This window comes from Oryctolagus cuniculus, chromosome 5, assembly GCF_964237555.1.
Source record: "Oryctolagus cuniculus chromosome 5, mOryCun1.1, whole genome shotgun sequence".
Lineage (NCBI taxonomy): Eukaryota > Metazoa > Chordata > Mammalia > Lagomorpha > Leporidae > Oryctolagus > Oryctolagus cuniculus.
Window position 1 is genome coordinate 130,758,023 of NC_091436.1, and position 14,523 is coordinate 130,772,545.

Here is a 14,523-nt window from a genome sequence, read left to right on the forward strand (position 1 = left end):
ATTGGAGGGTGAACCAACGGCAAAGGAAGACCTTTCTCTCTGTCTCTCTCTCTCACTGTCCACTCTGCCTGTCAAAAAATAATTAAAAAAAAATAAAATAAAAAATAAAAAAAATTTAATGCCACAACGTTGGTGCTTCTGGGATTTGGTAATACCCGTTCTCACCTGATGAGTAAGAGCTTGCGGCAGGTGTCTAGCGAATCGTTGTATCCATCAGGGATGATTTCTTCCTCCGGAGCGTCTCGATCAAACCAGTTTTTCCACCCCTTCTCATTGCGAGACACCTAAAAGAGTACAAGGAGTGGGAGAGAAATGAGGTCTCACTACAGCTTGCTACTCACTGGCTGTGCGGACTCTGAATCTCAGTTTCCTCATCTGTAAAGTGGGGTCAACAACACTTTCCGTGGCAGGCTCATTGTTGCAAAGTACTTCTCTCCTAGGAAGCAGTAGTAGCTACCAGATTCTGCACCATGGTACTTAACTTCTAAGTGGCAGAGACAAAGAACAAATATCCTTAAATCAATTTAACCCATCAGCGAAGGGCACAGGCTTTGAGAGATTTTTCAAGGAGTGCTTGGAGACTTTTATCACCCATTCTTCAACCAGACCTTTATCACTTTTCCCCCAAATGATCTGAGCTAGGAGGGCTCACATGTGACCGTACAATAAAACAAAGTTTACTGTTCACCCACACATGGAACCTAGGGACTTCACCCAGTTGATTCTGGCCCAATGTGGCTGCATAGGTAGCAGCTATATAACATTTCAGAAACACGCCAAGCAGACACAGCTAGTGTAGTGCACTAGGCAGGGCATCTATGATTGTAGCATGAGGCTCCTGTCAACCTGCAATCTAGCATGACCTCATTTGTCAGTCACCAGCAACCATAAGAGGTGATTGTCAGCATCTGACAGTAGGAAACTCTAGGCGACGTCAGTGACAGGCAGTTGTAATATCTTTATTCTGAGTTATGCAATTTTTTCCCATGGCAGTGAAATCCACAATTAAATTTCCAATTCAATTGGAAATATCCAATTTCATCATCAAACAAGAGAAAACAGGGGCAGGCATTGTGGTGTAGCAGGTTAAGCCACTGCTTAGGATGCCCATATCCCAAACTGGAGTGCCAGTTCAAATCCTGGCTGCTCTTCTTCCAATCCAGTTACTTGAAAATGCACCTGGAAGGCAGGTCCAAGTACCTCCACTGGAGACCCAGATGGAGTTCTGGGCTCCTGGCTATGGCCTGGCCCAACTTTGGCTGTTGAGGATATTTGAAGATATTTATTGGGGCTGGTGTTGTGTTGTAGCAGCTTAAGCCACTGCTTGCAGCAGCTCTTATGAGAGCACCAGTTCAAATCCCAGCAGCTCTGCTTCCTACCCAGCTTCCTGCTAATGTGCCTGGAAAGCAGCAAGAGATAGCCCAACTGCTTGAGCCGCTGTCACCCACATGGGAGATCCAGATGGAGTTCCAAGCTCCTGGCTTTGGCTCAGCCTAGTCATGGCTGTTATGGTCATTTGGGAAGTGAACCAGTACATGAAAGATATCTACCCACCTCTCTTTCTGACACTTTTCCTTTCAAATAAATAAATGAATCTTGGGAAAAAAACTCAAATTTATACAAGTTATTTCATCATAGGCAGAAACAAAAATGTAAAAATATAAGTAAAAAGGAACCACCCATAGGTTCCGAATCTGACAGCAACGCAAGTAGGCACCATCAAGAAGACCTATGCCACAACACAGCAGGAAAAGATGGCTACCTCCCAGGCCCACCTGTCCAGAATCTCCCCAGACAGCCGTAGCACCTGAAACCCACACTGTTGCACTGGCTCCTTGGGGTGAAGGGACTGTTGGCAGGAGGCTCCCACTACAATGGCCCAGGCGTTCTCTCCTTCGCACCAGCCCTTGATTACCTGGTTCATGATTTCTGCAAATTGTGGAAGTTTACTCAGCTCCACGAGATTCAGCCACGTCATGTCGAGGATCCAGCGAAACGGCTTGGGGGGGCAGGCTTTCAGATCCAGAGCTGCTCCCCCTGGGAAACATATCAGACAGCATGAGTCAGGGCTGCTTAGACTTCCATTTCAGAAATGTATTCTCCAAATAATATAAGTGAGATAACCAGACCAAATAAAATATGCAAAAATTGGAAAATAATCAAATTATAGAAGATGTTCCTATTCTTTTTTTTGGTGCATCTCCTACAAGTCTTGGTGTTTTACTCACTGACTTATACTATCTTATGAAATACAGCAGCAATCCTTTGCCATTTGGTCCTACAAATAATTTTTCCTCAGGTGGTTATGGTCGTTTGCCTTTATTTATTTATCTTGAAGATTTATTTATTTGAAAGTCAGAATTACAGAAAGGGAGAGACAGAGAGGGAGAAGGAGAGACATAGAAGGAGAGAGAGTAAGAGAGAGAGAGATCTTCCTTTTGCTAGTTCATTCCCCCAGATGGCTGCAATGGCCAGGGCTGGGCCAGGCCAAAAGCAGGAGCCAGGAGCTTCTTCCAGGTCTCCCATGCAGGTATCAGGGACCCAAGTACTCAGACCATCTTCCACTGCTTTTACCAGGCCATTAGCAGGGAACTGAATTGAAAGTGGAGCAGCCAGGACACAAACTAGGACCCATTTACAATGCCAGTGGTGGCTTTACCTGTTACACCACAACACTGGCCTCTATTTTTTTAACAATCCGAAATTTACAATTTTTATATCAATGAATAGGTTGATATTTTCACATGTGATTTTAAAAAAATCACTTCTGAGTCAGTCACATCTAATACTATTTGTTACTAGATCAAATAAATTGATAGCCAAACAAGTGGATGGGGAGGAAGGGAGAAAAGGAGGGAGGCAAGGAGGGGGGAGTAAATAAGGGAGGATATAGCACACCTGTGAGATTTCTTACGGGGTGATGGTGGTCATCTATTCAACAAATATCTACTGAGAATCCTGTATGCATCTGGTGTGCCTCAGGCACTGGGGATACGGTGGAGAAAGCCCAAGCCCTGGCTCTGTGGAGCTTGTAGGCTGGTGGACAGCAGCATGTGTGCAAGCAGATCACAAGTCAAATGAGCGCACCGAGCGTGGCCGCTTCCCAACAAACCATGTGATTACATTCACAATTTCAGCTTTCCCCTCTCTCTTGGTGAATCTTAATTCTAGCTCCACCATTATCTAACTCAGATGTATGCAAAACAGTGCTTCTTGAACTTACATCCTCCCACTTTGCACCCCAGTCATTGGTCAGTAAAAGCAGCTGTGGGGACTACAGCCGTTTGCTCTTCCTGAGAAGATGTGTGAACTCAAGTGCTGTCCCCACGTAAACCCTGTAAACCCCGCTGCTGTGCCGCAGGGGCCTCAGGGATCAGCGGCTGTGAGAGCCCAGAGCACTTCTGCCACAACAGCCAACCCTCTGCTCTCTACTCTGCCCACCTGCCCTCTATCTCGCGCCATCATGGCTAATGGAAGACTCGCTGTTGGAGAAGCAGCCACTAGGGAGAGCCACCTGTGGTCTTAAAGACTGTTTCTCTAAGGCAGAAACAAATCCATGCCTTTTCCTCTTGATCCCAAAGAAATGTCTTCATGTGGCAGAGACTGGACACTAACGGCTTCCTCTCCCCTTGGTTACTGGCAGGCTTTCCTTCACTGCCTAACATATTACTAGCCCATAATAGTCATTCCCCTGCCCCTTGCATAGTTGCTTGCTATCCTGTAAGAGTTGTCTTTGCTAAAAGTCACCTGAGCTGTCCTTTTAGGGTTTCTACTAAAAATGGACAGAGCTGGCTGCAGCCAGAACTGTAACTGGAGCCTGGCCTGACTGACCAGTTAGCTCCCGGTTCCCAGCCTTGTGAAACGACGCACCCCCAGGACGTCTCAGCAGCTGTATTTGAGCACGCCTTGCATGTAAAGGCCTGATTTGTTAAGGGGCATGCTCTGCACCTACCGTGTTGCATCACTGAGTTTTGACCACTTCCCATTTACCCTAACCCCGGATGCCTCCCTGAATGAGGAGATGAATTTGGATTTTGTTGTTCTTATTTCTCCCATCACCTTCCAGGCCTCTGAAAATCAATCTTCCCTAATGCAGCTGCATTAGGTGTTTTTCTAAGAAGAGTAGTATGGGTGTGAGCGGGTGGGCCTGCTGCCACACAACGCGCCTTTGGAGACACCAGGAGAAGATAACTAACCCAGAGCAAGTACAGCGCACCAAATTCCCCTAAACACCTGGCTCTGCCACTTACTAACTGCCAATCTTGCTTAGCTTCCTCATCTGTCAAATGGGTATGATATTAGAATCAACCAGATTGATTGCTATGAAGGTTAAATAAATTAATGTATGTGGATGCTGGCATTGTGGCAAGGTTAATCTCCTCCTTGCGATGCCCACCACCCAAATCAAAAGCAGCCAGTTCTAATTTTGGCTGCTCCACTTCCAATCCAGCTGCCTATTAACGCACCTGGAAAGCAGCAGATGATGGCTCAAGTATCGGAGTCCCTGCCACCCAACTAGGAGACCCGAATGGAGTTCCTGGCTCCTGGCTTTAGCCATGCTTACTGTAAGCATTTGGAGAGTGGACCAGCAGATGAAGACATCTCTCTTTAACTCTTTTCTCTCTGTGTGTCCTTCTCTCTCCCTGCCTTTCAAATTAATTAATAAACCTTTTTTTATATATATTTTATTTTATTTAATGAACATAAATTTCCAAAGTACAGCTTATGGATTACAATAGCTTCCCCCCTCATAACTTCCCTCCCACCACAACACTCCCCTCTCCCACTCCTTCTCCCCTTCCATTCACATCAAGATTCATTTTCAATTATCTTTATATACAGAAGATCAATTTAGCATATATTAAGTAAAGATTTCAACAGTTTGCACCCCACAGAAACACAAAGTGTAAAATACTATTTGAGTACTAGTTATAGCATTAATTAAACACCTAAGAGTAATTGTGTATTAATTACAGAGTTCAACCCCAATAGTTTTAAGTAGAACATAAAAAATACTAAAAGGGTAAAGTATTAAGTTCTTTTTTTTTTTTGAAACCTTTTAAAAATTAATGTATTGGCTGGTGCCGTGGCTCACTAGGCTAATCCTCTGCCTGCAGCGTCGGCACACCGGGTTCTAGTCCCGGTTGTGGCGCCGGATTCTGTCCCGGTTGCCCCTCTTCCAGGCCAGCTCTCTGCTGTGGCCCAGGAAGGCAGTGGAGGATGGCCCAAGTGCTTGGGCCCTGCACCCGCATGGGAGACCAGGAGAAGCACCTGGCTCCTGGCTTCGGATCAGCACAGTGCGCCGGCCGTAGCGGCCATTTGGGGGGTGAACCAAAGGAATGAAGACCTTTCTCTCTGTCTTTCTCTCTCACTGTCTAACTCTGCCTGTCAAAACAACAACAAAAAATAACGTATTTAGAAAGTTTAGAATGATCTTGGCCCACAGTAAGACATATGCAATCATTAGTGGTTATTTTAATGTTAAATTTATTCTCTCTCTCTCCTCTCTGTCCCCTTTGGAAGGCTTAAGTGCAGCCCAACCTGGAAAGCCGAGAGCAGACTCCCCCCACAACAAGGTGTCTTCTTGTCCATGTGTCCAAGACAAAAGAAAGATAATGCCTTTCTTAAACAACCAAGCAGGGTAAACAGGTAGATCGCTTGTTCCATGAGGCAGGATTCCCCCAGTATTCACTTCACTTTTCAAAGTGTTCTGACATTCTCAGCTGAAGAAGAAAGTCAGTCACCTTGCAAATATTGTAGAACACAAACAGTAATTGAAATGAAAGGACTATCACACTCGGGAAATCAAACGCTTCCTCTATGACAAATAACTCCTTTCCCCCTTAAGTATTGAGTTCAAAATCATTTCTTAGAAAAGCATCTATGACTCAAGAGCCATATTTGTCAACTTTGTAAAAAAAATTAAAGATAAATCATACTATCTTTTAAAAATAATTCAATCAAAATGTAAGCCAGAGGAAAGTGAAAACAAGCTGTACAATAAACCAGTTTTTTAAAAAGAACGTTTAAAGAACAGACATTTTTACTCCCGAGCTGTTTGTGCTTCTGTCAATCAACCTGGCATATAATCCCAAATTAATCTGCCGAAAGCACTGCTCTGTTCGTGCCACGTCCCTGCTAATAAAACAGTGGATGGCTCCCTGTAGTCAGCCAAATGGAATCGAAATTCTTCTTTCTGGTTCTCTCTGGCTCTCCAGTTTTATGAAACGGGGTCACAAATGTGCTCACATCACAGCCCAGGTGTGCGGACTTCGGATATTTCTGTAACAAATCCAATCTTCCCGACGATTCCATCCCTACCGTGTGGCTGTATTTCTCAGTCCCCTCTGACTTACACGCCCTCTTTCCCAGCAGCCAGACTCATCCCGGTAACAGCTCCAGCGTCTCTGGCCTTGCTAGGCAAGGGGAGGGCGGATGGGGCTATGTCTTGATGGGGTGGGTGCCTGAGACCTACCTGCACACGTCTCAGACGCAGACTGGGTCCTGGTACTGTATCCTCTGGGCTACAGCAAACCTTATCGGACCTGTAGGGACGCAGGGCCGACACCCACAGCCCCAGCCCCTCACCTGGGTCCTTTCCTGCAATTACAAAGTTCCTCTGCTCTGCAGCTCCTGGCTTTGAACCCCGGATCTCCACCGCATCCCAGCCCTCTCAGTTCTTCCATATTCCCATACTCCTGCTTGACAAACCTCTGGTTCCTCTGCGGAACCACCCTCCTCCACCAGCTCTGCAAGGTTGCTTCCCCGGTGGGTGTGGCATCGGGTAGAGCACGGGGACATCCCCTAGCCCCCATCCCCGAGTCTCCCCAGCACCCTCCTCTAATCACCTGGCGCTCAGCTTCAGGAAGCAGGGAAGAGATAAAGATCTTTAGCCGGCGCCACAGCTCACTTGGCTAATCCTCCGCCTGCGGCGCCGGCACCCCAGGTTCTAGTCCTGGTTGGGGCGCCAGATTCTGTCCCGGTTGCTCCTCTTTCAGTACAGCTCTCTGCTGAGGCCCAGGAAGGCAGTGGAGTGTGGGGAGCAACTCGGACTAGACTAAGTTACTGGAATTAAGACTTATTCTATGCATCTGCTCTCCCACAATATGGTGCTGAGAAGGGAGTAACAGCTTCTACACAGCTGCCTCCAGTTCAACCAATAAACTGTAGGACCTGCTCCTGATTGGAGGAGAGCAGCGCGCTAGGCGTGTGGGTAGCAGAGTTGGGATTGGTGAAGAGGACTATAAAGGAGGAGAGAGACAACATGCACCAGGAACATCTGGGGAACATCTATCTGAAGGAACACCTGTGCAGCCCCCGAGAGAGCCGGCCGGCGATGTGCCGCTCCCCCGCGGAAGTGGGGAAGGTGGCAGGGGGAACCGCCCTTCCACGGAGGTGGAAGGGACGGTAGCCAACCCGGGAAGAACCAGCAGCAAACCCGGGGAGGGCCGAGCAGACAAAAGAACAGCGCAGGGTCCTGTGTCGTTCCCCCACGAAGACGGGGAGCAACATAATGGTGCCGTGACTCGGATAGGAAGCCTAGGCAGGGTTTAGTGTCGTTCCTCCATGAAGAAGGGGAGCGACAGTGGAGGATGGCCCAAGTGCTTGGGCCCTGCACGCACATGGGAGACCAGGAGAAACACCTGGCTTCTGGCTTCAGATCAGCGTGGTGTGCCAGCCGTAGCGGCCATTTGGTGGGGGTGAATCAATGGAAGGAAGACCTTTCTCTCTGTCTCTCTCTAACTCTGCAAAAAAAAAAAAAAAAAAAAAAAAAAGAGAGAGAGAGAGAGAGAAAGATCTTTGCATCTGCTCTCTTCCTTAGACCTCCAGCTCCCTTTTCCCTTCTACCACCCACTGCAGATCAAAGCGCCAGCTTTCCCACTGTCTGCCTCCTTCCCAGGGGCCATACTGCAGACGGATTCAGGAAGCAGAGCTAGCTTGCCGATAAGCAAAGACTTAAAAGCAGGCTCCCCATTCCACTTCCATTCCACTTCCATTCCACAGAGGCCCAGTCCATTTGGGCTGATACAATAAGATACTATTCGGTGGGTAGCTTTGAAACAACAGGAAATTACTTTTCACAGTTCTGAAAGCCAGAAACAGTGAAGTCCAAGATCAAGAACCCAGCAGATTTGGTGCCTGGCCAGGGCTCACCGCAGGCTCTCTCTACATCCCTACACGGTAGACGTGAACAAGCTTCCTCTCATCACTAGCCCCATTCACAAGGGCTGTGCCTCATGACCATGACCTGGTCATCTCCAGAGGCCCTACCTCCTAAAGCCTTCACCTTGGGGTTAGGATTCCAATGTACACATTTGGGACGACACAAACTTCCAGACCGCAGCACACAGGCAGAGGCTTTCCCAAGCTCCAAGGGCCATTTTGCTCCCCCTGCTCGATTCTCGCGTGCTCCAGTGTTGTCATACCACACAGCCCAGTGGCCTTTAACACAGTAGATGTAAATTGAAGTCCAAGAAAGTGTTTAAAAGATGACTGAAATGAGTCCAAAGGGCCCTCTAGATTTGGCAAATTGATGCTTAGTTGATTTAAATGTCAACCAAGACCGAAGCCCCATTTGCTTGGGCCCTTCTCTGTCGCACCTGTCCCCTCTCTCTGGGGTGGTACCTTTGTTTCCTCTTTGGTCCCCCACAGCCTTTAGCAATCTGTCCCTGAGCTCACACAGCCAGCCAGTGTGCACTCCTTCCCCTGGCTCCCGGCACACAGTGCACATCGTACTGCACCATAATGCTTCCCCCTTACATGACCTTAAGATACCAATGTCCTCAAGGTGTCTGAGACCTGAGAAAAATCAGATGGTGTATTCCCATTGTGTGTGAACTACAAGAACTAACATCTGTGCTGTCAAGAAGACAGAGGCAAAGAAAAAAAATTTGGAGATCATAAAAAATTGCTTGCAAAGTTTCTACAATGATAATTGAACCTGCATCTGAAGAATGAATGAAGTAGAGAAAGGATAATAAAAAGGTATAGATGACTGCCTGTTAAAAGCGCATCATGTCTTAGCACCTTGTCATCTGAATTTTTATTAGGACACAATTGCCCTGGTGTATCACAGAAGTGGATTCACCACGTGAGGAGGGCACTTCACAAAGTCCACGGGCGATGGGCCATAGCAGAGTGGCTGAGATGCTGCTTGGGACACCCGCATCCCATGCTGGAGTGCCTGGGTTCAAGGTCCACCTCCACTCTCGATTCCAGATTCCTGCAAATGCGTATCCTGGGAGGCAGCAGGTGATGGCTCAAAGAGCTTGGGTCCCTGCCACCCTGTGGGAGACCTGGATTGAGTTCTGGGCTCCTGGCTTCTGCCTAGCCCAGCCCTGGTTGTTGTGGGTATTTGGATAGTGAACCAGCAGATGAGAGCTTGCTCACTCTCTCTTGTTTTCTCTCTGTGTCTCTCTGTCTCTCTTTCTGCCTTTCAAATAAATAAAAATAAATAATTTGTTTAAAGTTCATGAGGAATGGAGTTAAAAGATACATTTATTTTTGTGCAAAAAAAAGCTCATGGAAAATGTATATTACAGAAAAACTAGGCATGGATTTCAAAACGTTTTGCACCCAGTTAAGCTAATCTTTCCATTCTGTTTTCTAAGAATGCAATGAAGTCGCTTCGTGTATCAAAGAGCACACCAAGAGCAACGTCCTTTACGCAAAACGGCCGGACTCCAAAGGCTTTACCTTTAATGAGAGCCTGAAACTCCTTGTGCTTAACCGTCCCTCTCTGGAGATCAATCTTCAAGGTCATGAGCAGTACAAAGAGGAATTTGTGGTTTTCATACAGGCCTCTGACCGAGTATGTAAAAACCTCGTATGTCAGATACTCGATAATATTTGTAATTCTCTTCTGAGGTAATGGAGACTTTTCAGATCTGCAATCAAATCAAAGTAAAAGAAATTAATTGCTGCAAGAGTAGAAACAGACACAAGCATTTTCAGTTACTGCTCTGAGGTGGCTGGGATGGAGGCAGTGCGGACTAACCTGGCCATGGACTGGTCAAACAGCTTCAAGAACTGGGCCAGCGACGTCTGGTACATGATGTTGACCATGCTCATCTCGGTGATGAGGAAGTACAAGATGCTCCCACGCGTGGCTGCCGGCCGGAACTCCTCCTGGGCTGTGTTGATCTTGATCTCCGTTTCTGCCGCCACGTGTAGCTTTTCGCTTACTTCAGCTGCTGTCTGCTTGGTGGTTCGGAGAACGCCGATGAGAGACTCGTCATCCACCAAGGAACCTAAAATCCCCAAACAGGAAAACTGGAGAACCCCAGATGGAACACACAAGACGCACGACTTCGGAAAGGATACTGCTACTTTTCAACTCGACTTCCCCAAAATCCACAGGGCATCAGAAGACTAAAATCTTGAGATAGCAAAAAAGCTTCTACCTGCCAGCCAACGCCTGAAGCCTTCCAAACATTTCTACCAAGGGATTATCCCCCAGTCTGCCTGAGAATCCTGAGGGTAGCCCACGGGACTGATGAGTCTTCAAACCTCTGAAGACAATGATCACGTCCTTGGATCTTGCAGCCCTTGCTCAGGGGATAAGCGCTTACGCCCATCATCGCCTTCATCTCCACGTGTGCCCTGCTTGCCATCCCGCTTATCTGAGGGTGTAAGCTGACCTGAACACTGTACGTGCACGGCTGACTGGCTGGCAGCCGAATGGGACTCTCCCCTCCCACGGCTTGAGTGAGGTAGTCCTTGTCATGGAGAGCCCTGGTCCCTCCGTGTCTCTAACCAGAGTACACCCGGGGACAGCACCAGTGTCTCACCAGAAAGAGAAACCCTAACTTTATTTTCAGTTTTACCTTTCATTATTGGTTTTGGCACAAGTAAACTTTAGCAAGTCTATGAGAAGAAACTCAGTGTTAAGATACAAAAAAAAAAAGACACTTTGGACACACACATGGCCATGCTTTGGTTTATCCTAGAGTGCAGGATCGTGGGCGAGCACCACAGGAAGTGTTGAGGTTCTCTGGTGGGCATGCTACATCCAACTTGTGATTGATCGCCTGGGGAAGGATGTCGTGAGCTGGCTCTTTCCTGGCTGGAGCAGGGGAACAGCCCTCGGCTCTCCTTGCTAATCCTCATATTTAGAATTCCCAGAGACATCTCAGGTGTCTGGAGAAGTCACTGGACTGAGAGACAGAAAACCTCCCAACAGAAGCAGTGCAAGTAAGGCAGACAGATGGACTTTTCACTGAGCTCATCTTAAAGGTAAAGTTTTTTTTTTTAAAATAAGGATTTTTTTAAATGTTGCTGGGAAAAATTCCTTACTAGACTGACCAAAAATAGTGGAATTTAGCTGGCTGTAACTTGCCTACAACAGAACAGTATGATGTTTGTTGCTTTTATTTTCTTTGGATGAAACTTTCCTTTTATATACTGCAAAGACAGTAGATCCTCCTAGTGGAGTATGATCTGATCATTGGACTGTGCAGAGGGGAGCCTACCCCTGACTTCCAAATGGGAGGCAAGCCAAGAGGGAAGTGAGCTGGGCCTTTGGTACCCAAGCTCCTGTGACACAGATCACACACATCATAAGCCACTGCAGTAGCTGCATTTCAATGCCAAATCAAAGAGTCAACCTGAGTTGCACTGTGGTCTAGTGGGTAAAGCAACAGCCTGTGACACCACCATCCCATATGGGTGCTGGTTAAAGTCCCAGCTCTTCACTTCTGACCCAACTCTCTGCTTATGCACCTGAGAAAGCAGCAGAATTTTTCCAAGTGCTTGGGCCCCTGTACCCATGTGGGAGACTAAGAAGCTTCTGGTTCCTGCTTTGATCTGGCCCAGCCCTAGCCTTTGCAACCATTTGGAGAAGTGAACCAATGAATGGAAAATCTCTTTCTGTCTCTCTCTGTCTCTCCCTCTCTCTCTCTGTAACTCTGCTCTTCCAAATGGATAGGATAAAATAAAAATCTCATTAAAAAAAAAAATGAGTCAATCTTAATAAAAGAAGAAAAAAAATCACAGATTGTGCACACCAGTTTCCTTTGGGCTAGCAAATCAGCCCATTATGACTTACCTAACTCTGTTGGGAGCCCTTATTTTTCTCAGGAGAGAGCAATTATATCAAGAAAACTGTGCTATTCTCAGATTCTCAGTGTGTATGTGCTAATTCAAAAATCAGACTCTCTGCACTGCCTCTTTAATGTCTAAGTGGAAATTGCTTTGATTGTTTTTGCACTGGAAATCTGACTCTCCCTGACAGGTCCTAGCAGTGTGGTAGGGATCCTGGTTCTGACTCCATCGTTCCACTGCTTCCTAACAACACAGTACCTTTCGTAGCACTCAGCTTGTAGAGGAGGTTATCCTCAAGCTCTTTCATCTTCCGCTTATTAAAAGTTACATCCTCCAAAAGCTTAACCCTCTCAGACTCTAACTCCTGTTATTAAAAAAAAGTAATAATAACATCAGAATTATAAATGACAGTTATCATGGCAAATTCAATTTACAGGTGTTTATTATCACTTTAAAACGTTTAAACCAAAGTGCCTTTCCAATGACAGGAGAAATTACTATCATTAGTCAAATCTATCTGTATTTTTTTTTCCTCTGGACAAATTAGAAAATTACACCCACTAGCACTGAGGTTTCAAAGCATGCCCGAGACAATGCTTTACTTGCAGTAGGAAGTGGTAGAAATGAAGAGTCATTAACACCAAGAAATCAAGGGGTTCCCCTGGCCAGATGTCAGCTCAGGGCTTAGGACTAACCATGAGAACCCAAAATAGCTGCCAATGCAAATCCATATTCCACTGTATTTGCATCCAATTCCACCAGAGGGTATAAACTGAATGTTTGGAAGGTATGTTTTCTATCTAAATATATTTTAGAAATTATAATTTGAAAACGGCTGCAACACCAATGCAATGAGCTCTCATGGAGCCTTCACCTACATTCACCGAAGAGCATTTTGCTTTATCACTGTCTCCGTAAGTAACACTCATTATTGTCGCTCCCCCTCTTCATGGAGGAACGACACAGGACCCTGCGCTGTTCTTTCGTCTGCTCGGCCCTCCCCGGGTTTGCTGCTGGTTCTTCCCGGGTTGGCTGCTGGTCCTTCCCGGGTTGGCTACCGTCCCTTCCACCTCCGTGGAAGGGCGGTTCCCCCTGCCACATTCCCCATTTCCGCGGGGAAGCGGCACACCGCCGGCCGGCTCTCTTGGGGGCTGCACAGGTGTTCCTTCAGATAGATGTTCCCCTTAGATGTTCCTGGTGCATGTTGTCTCTCTCCTCCTTTATAGTCCTCTTCCACCAATCCCAACTCTGCTACCCACACGCCGAGTACGCTGCTCTCCTCCAATCAGGAGCAGGTCCTGCTGTTTATTGGTTGAACTGGAGGCAGCTGTGTAGAAGCTGTTTCTCCCTTCTCAGCGCCATATTGTGGGAGAGCAGATGCATAGAATAAGTCTTAATTCCAGTAACTTAGTCTAGTCCGAGTTGCTCCCAGTTGCTCCCCACAATTATGGTCAGTGTTATTATTGCTGACCTACTTGCAGATGCCATGACCTTTACCTCTAAACACGTTAGGAAATCTCCTAAGAACCAGGATATTGTCTTACATAACCAGAGCCCGATATTCAGGTCCAGGACGTTTCACACCAATACAATACTCTTCCTAAATAAGAGTCTTGACTGCAATAATCTCAATAACATCCCTTACAGCAACTGTTTTCTGGCCCTAAGAGAATCACGCATGGCATAAAGAATTTGATCAATGGGTGCTTTAAAACTTATTTGAGAAAGTTTCCTGAAAAATTGCTCCAGAAATTCTACTACTTTCAGAGTCTTCCCAAACCAGGTAGTCAATCAAAAGCCACAGCACAATATCTATCCAACCATCTACCATGGTTTGTATCGCAGTCTGCCTGTATCTTGTTTCTAACTCAAGCCCTGTCCTGTTCATTTTTGTATTCCTGACAGCCCTTGTCTTGAGGCATTGAAGAAAAGGAACTCAAACCAAAAAATATTTGTCAAACTGAATTTGGATGAGTGCCTTTATCATATATTTGGGGAAGCTTGGAAGCCAGTAATGTGTACTCCACATCGTATCCAAAATATAACACACACACACACGCACACACACACACACACACACAGCTAGTTACTGGCTGAGACAGACCTGGTACCCTTAATATCCAACTCCAAGACTAGCATTCTTGCCATTGAACTAGCAGCTTTCTCATGTTTGGTGGGGTGATGAAAAGTGTGGCTGTATTTGCTGGGAAATGGCTAATGAATCATGTTCATTAAAATACTCTCGTGTGTGTGGTAATATAGGAATGCACAGACAACACGAAATCCCAGGGGCTTCCTTTACAGTATGACAGGGGAAAGTAGGCCTGAAGGTGCAGTGGCCATGGGCTCAGTTTCACAGCCTGACTGCAAGGCTTACGTAGGAGGCCTAGCAGGATGGGAGGTCCATGTGCTGTTAGAGGGTAAGACCCTTTTTCTCTCTCTGGTCCCCATCTGTTCATCTGTGAAAAAGGGGAGCGGGAG

The 14,523-nt window shown here is 46.6% G+C and overlaps 1 protein-coding gene across 5 annotated transcripts in view; it reads right to left on the bottom strand.

Moving 5' to 3' along the window:
* The window catches only part of DNAH8 (dynein axonemal heavy chain 8), a 358,350-nt gene that overhangs the window by 94,990 nt on the left and 248,837 nt on the right, over positions 1-14,523 (bottom strand). For all 5 annotated transcript variants that reach the window (XM_070074115.1, XM_070074114.1, XM_051854776.2 and 2 more), the window contains 5 exons: positions 12,301-12,406; positions 9,998-10,250; positions 9,697-9,887; positions 1,916-2,037; positions 166-284 (listed from right to left, as the gene is read on the bottom strand). In XM_070074115.1, coding sequence (XP_069930216.1) covers positions 166-284; positions 1,916-2,037; positions 9,697-9,887; positions 9,998-10,250; positions 12,301-12,406 — 791 coding nt within the window. The remainder of the gene's footprint in view (positions 1-165; positions 285-1,915; positions 2,038-9,696; positions 9,888-9,997; positions 10,251-12,300; positions 12,407-14,523) is intronic.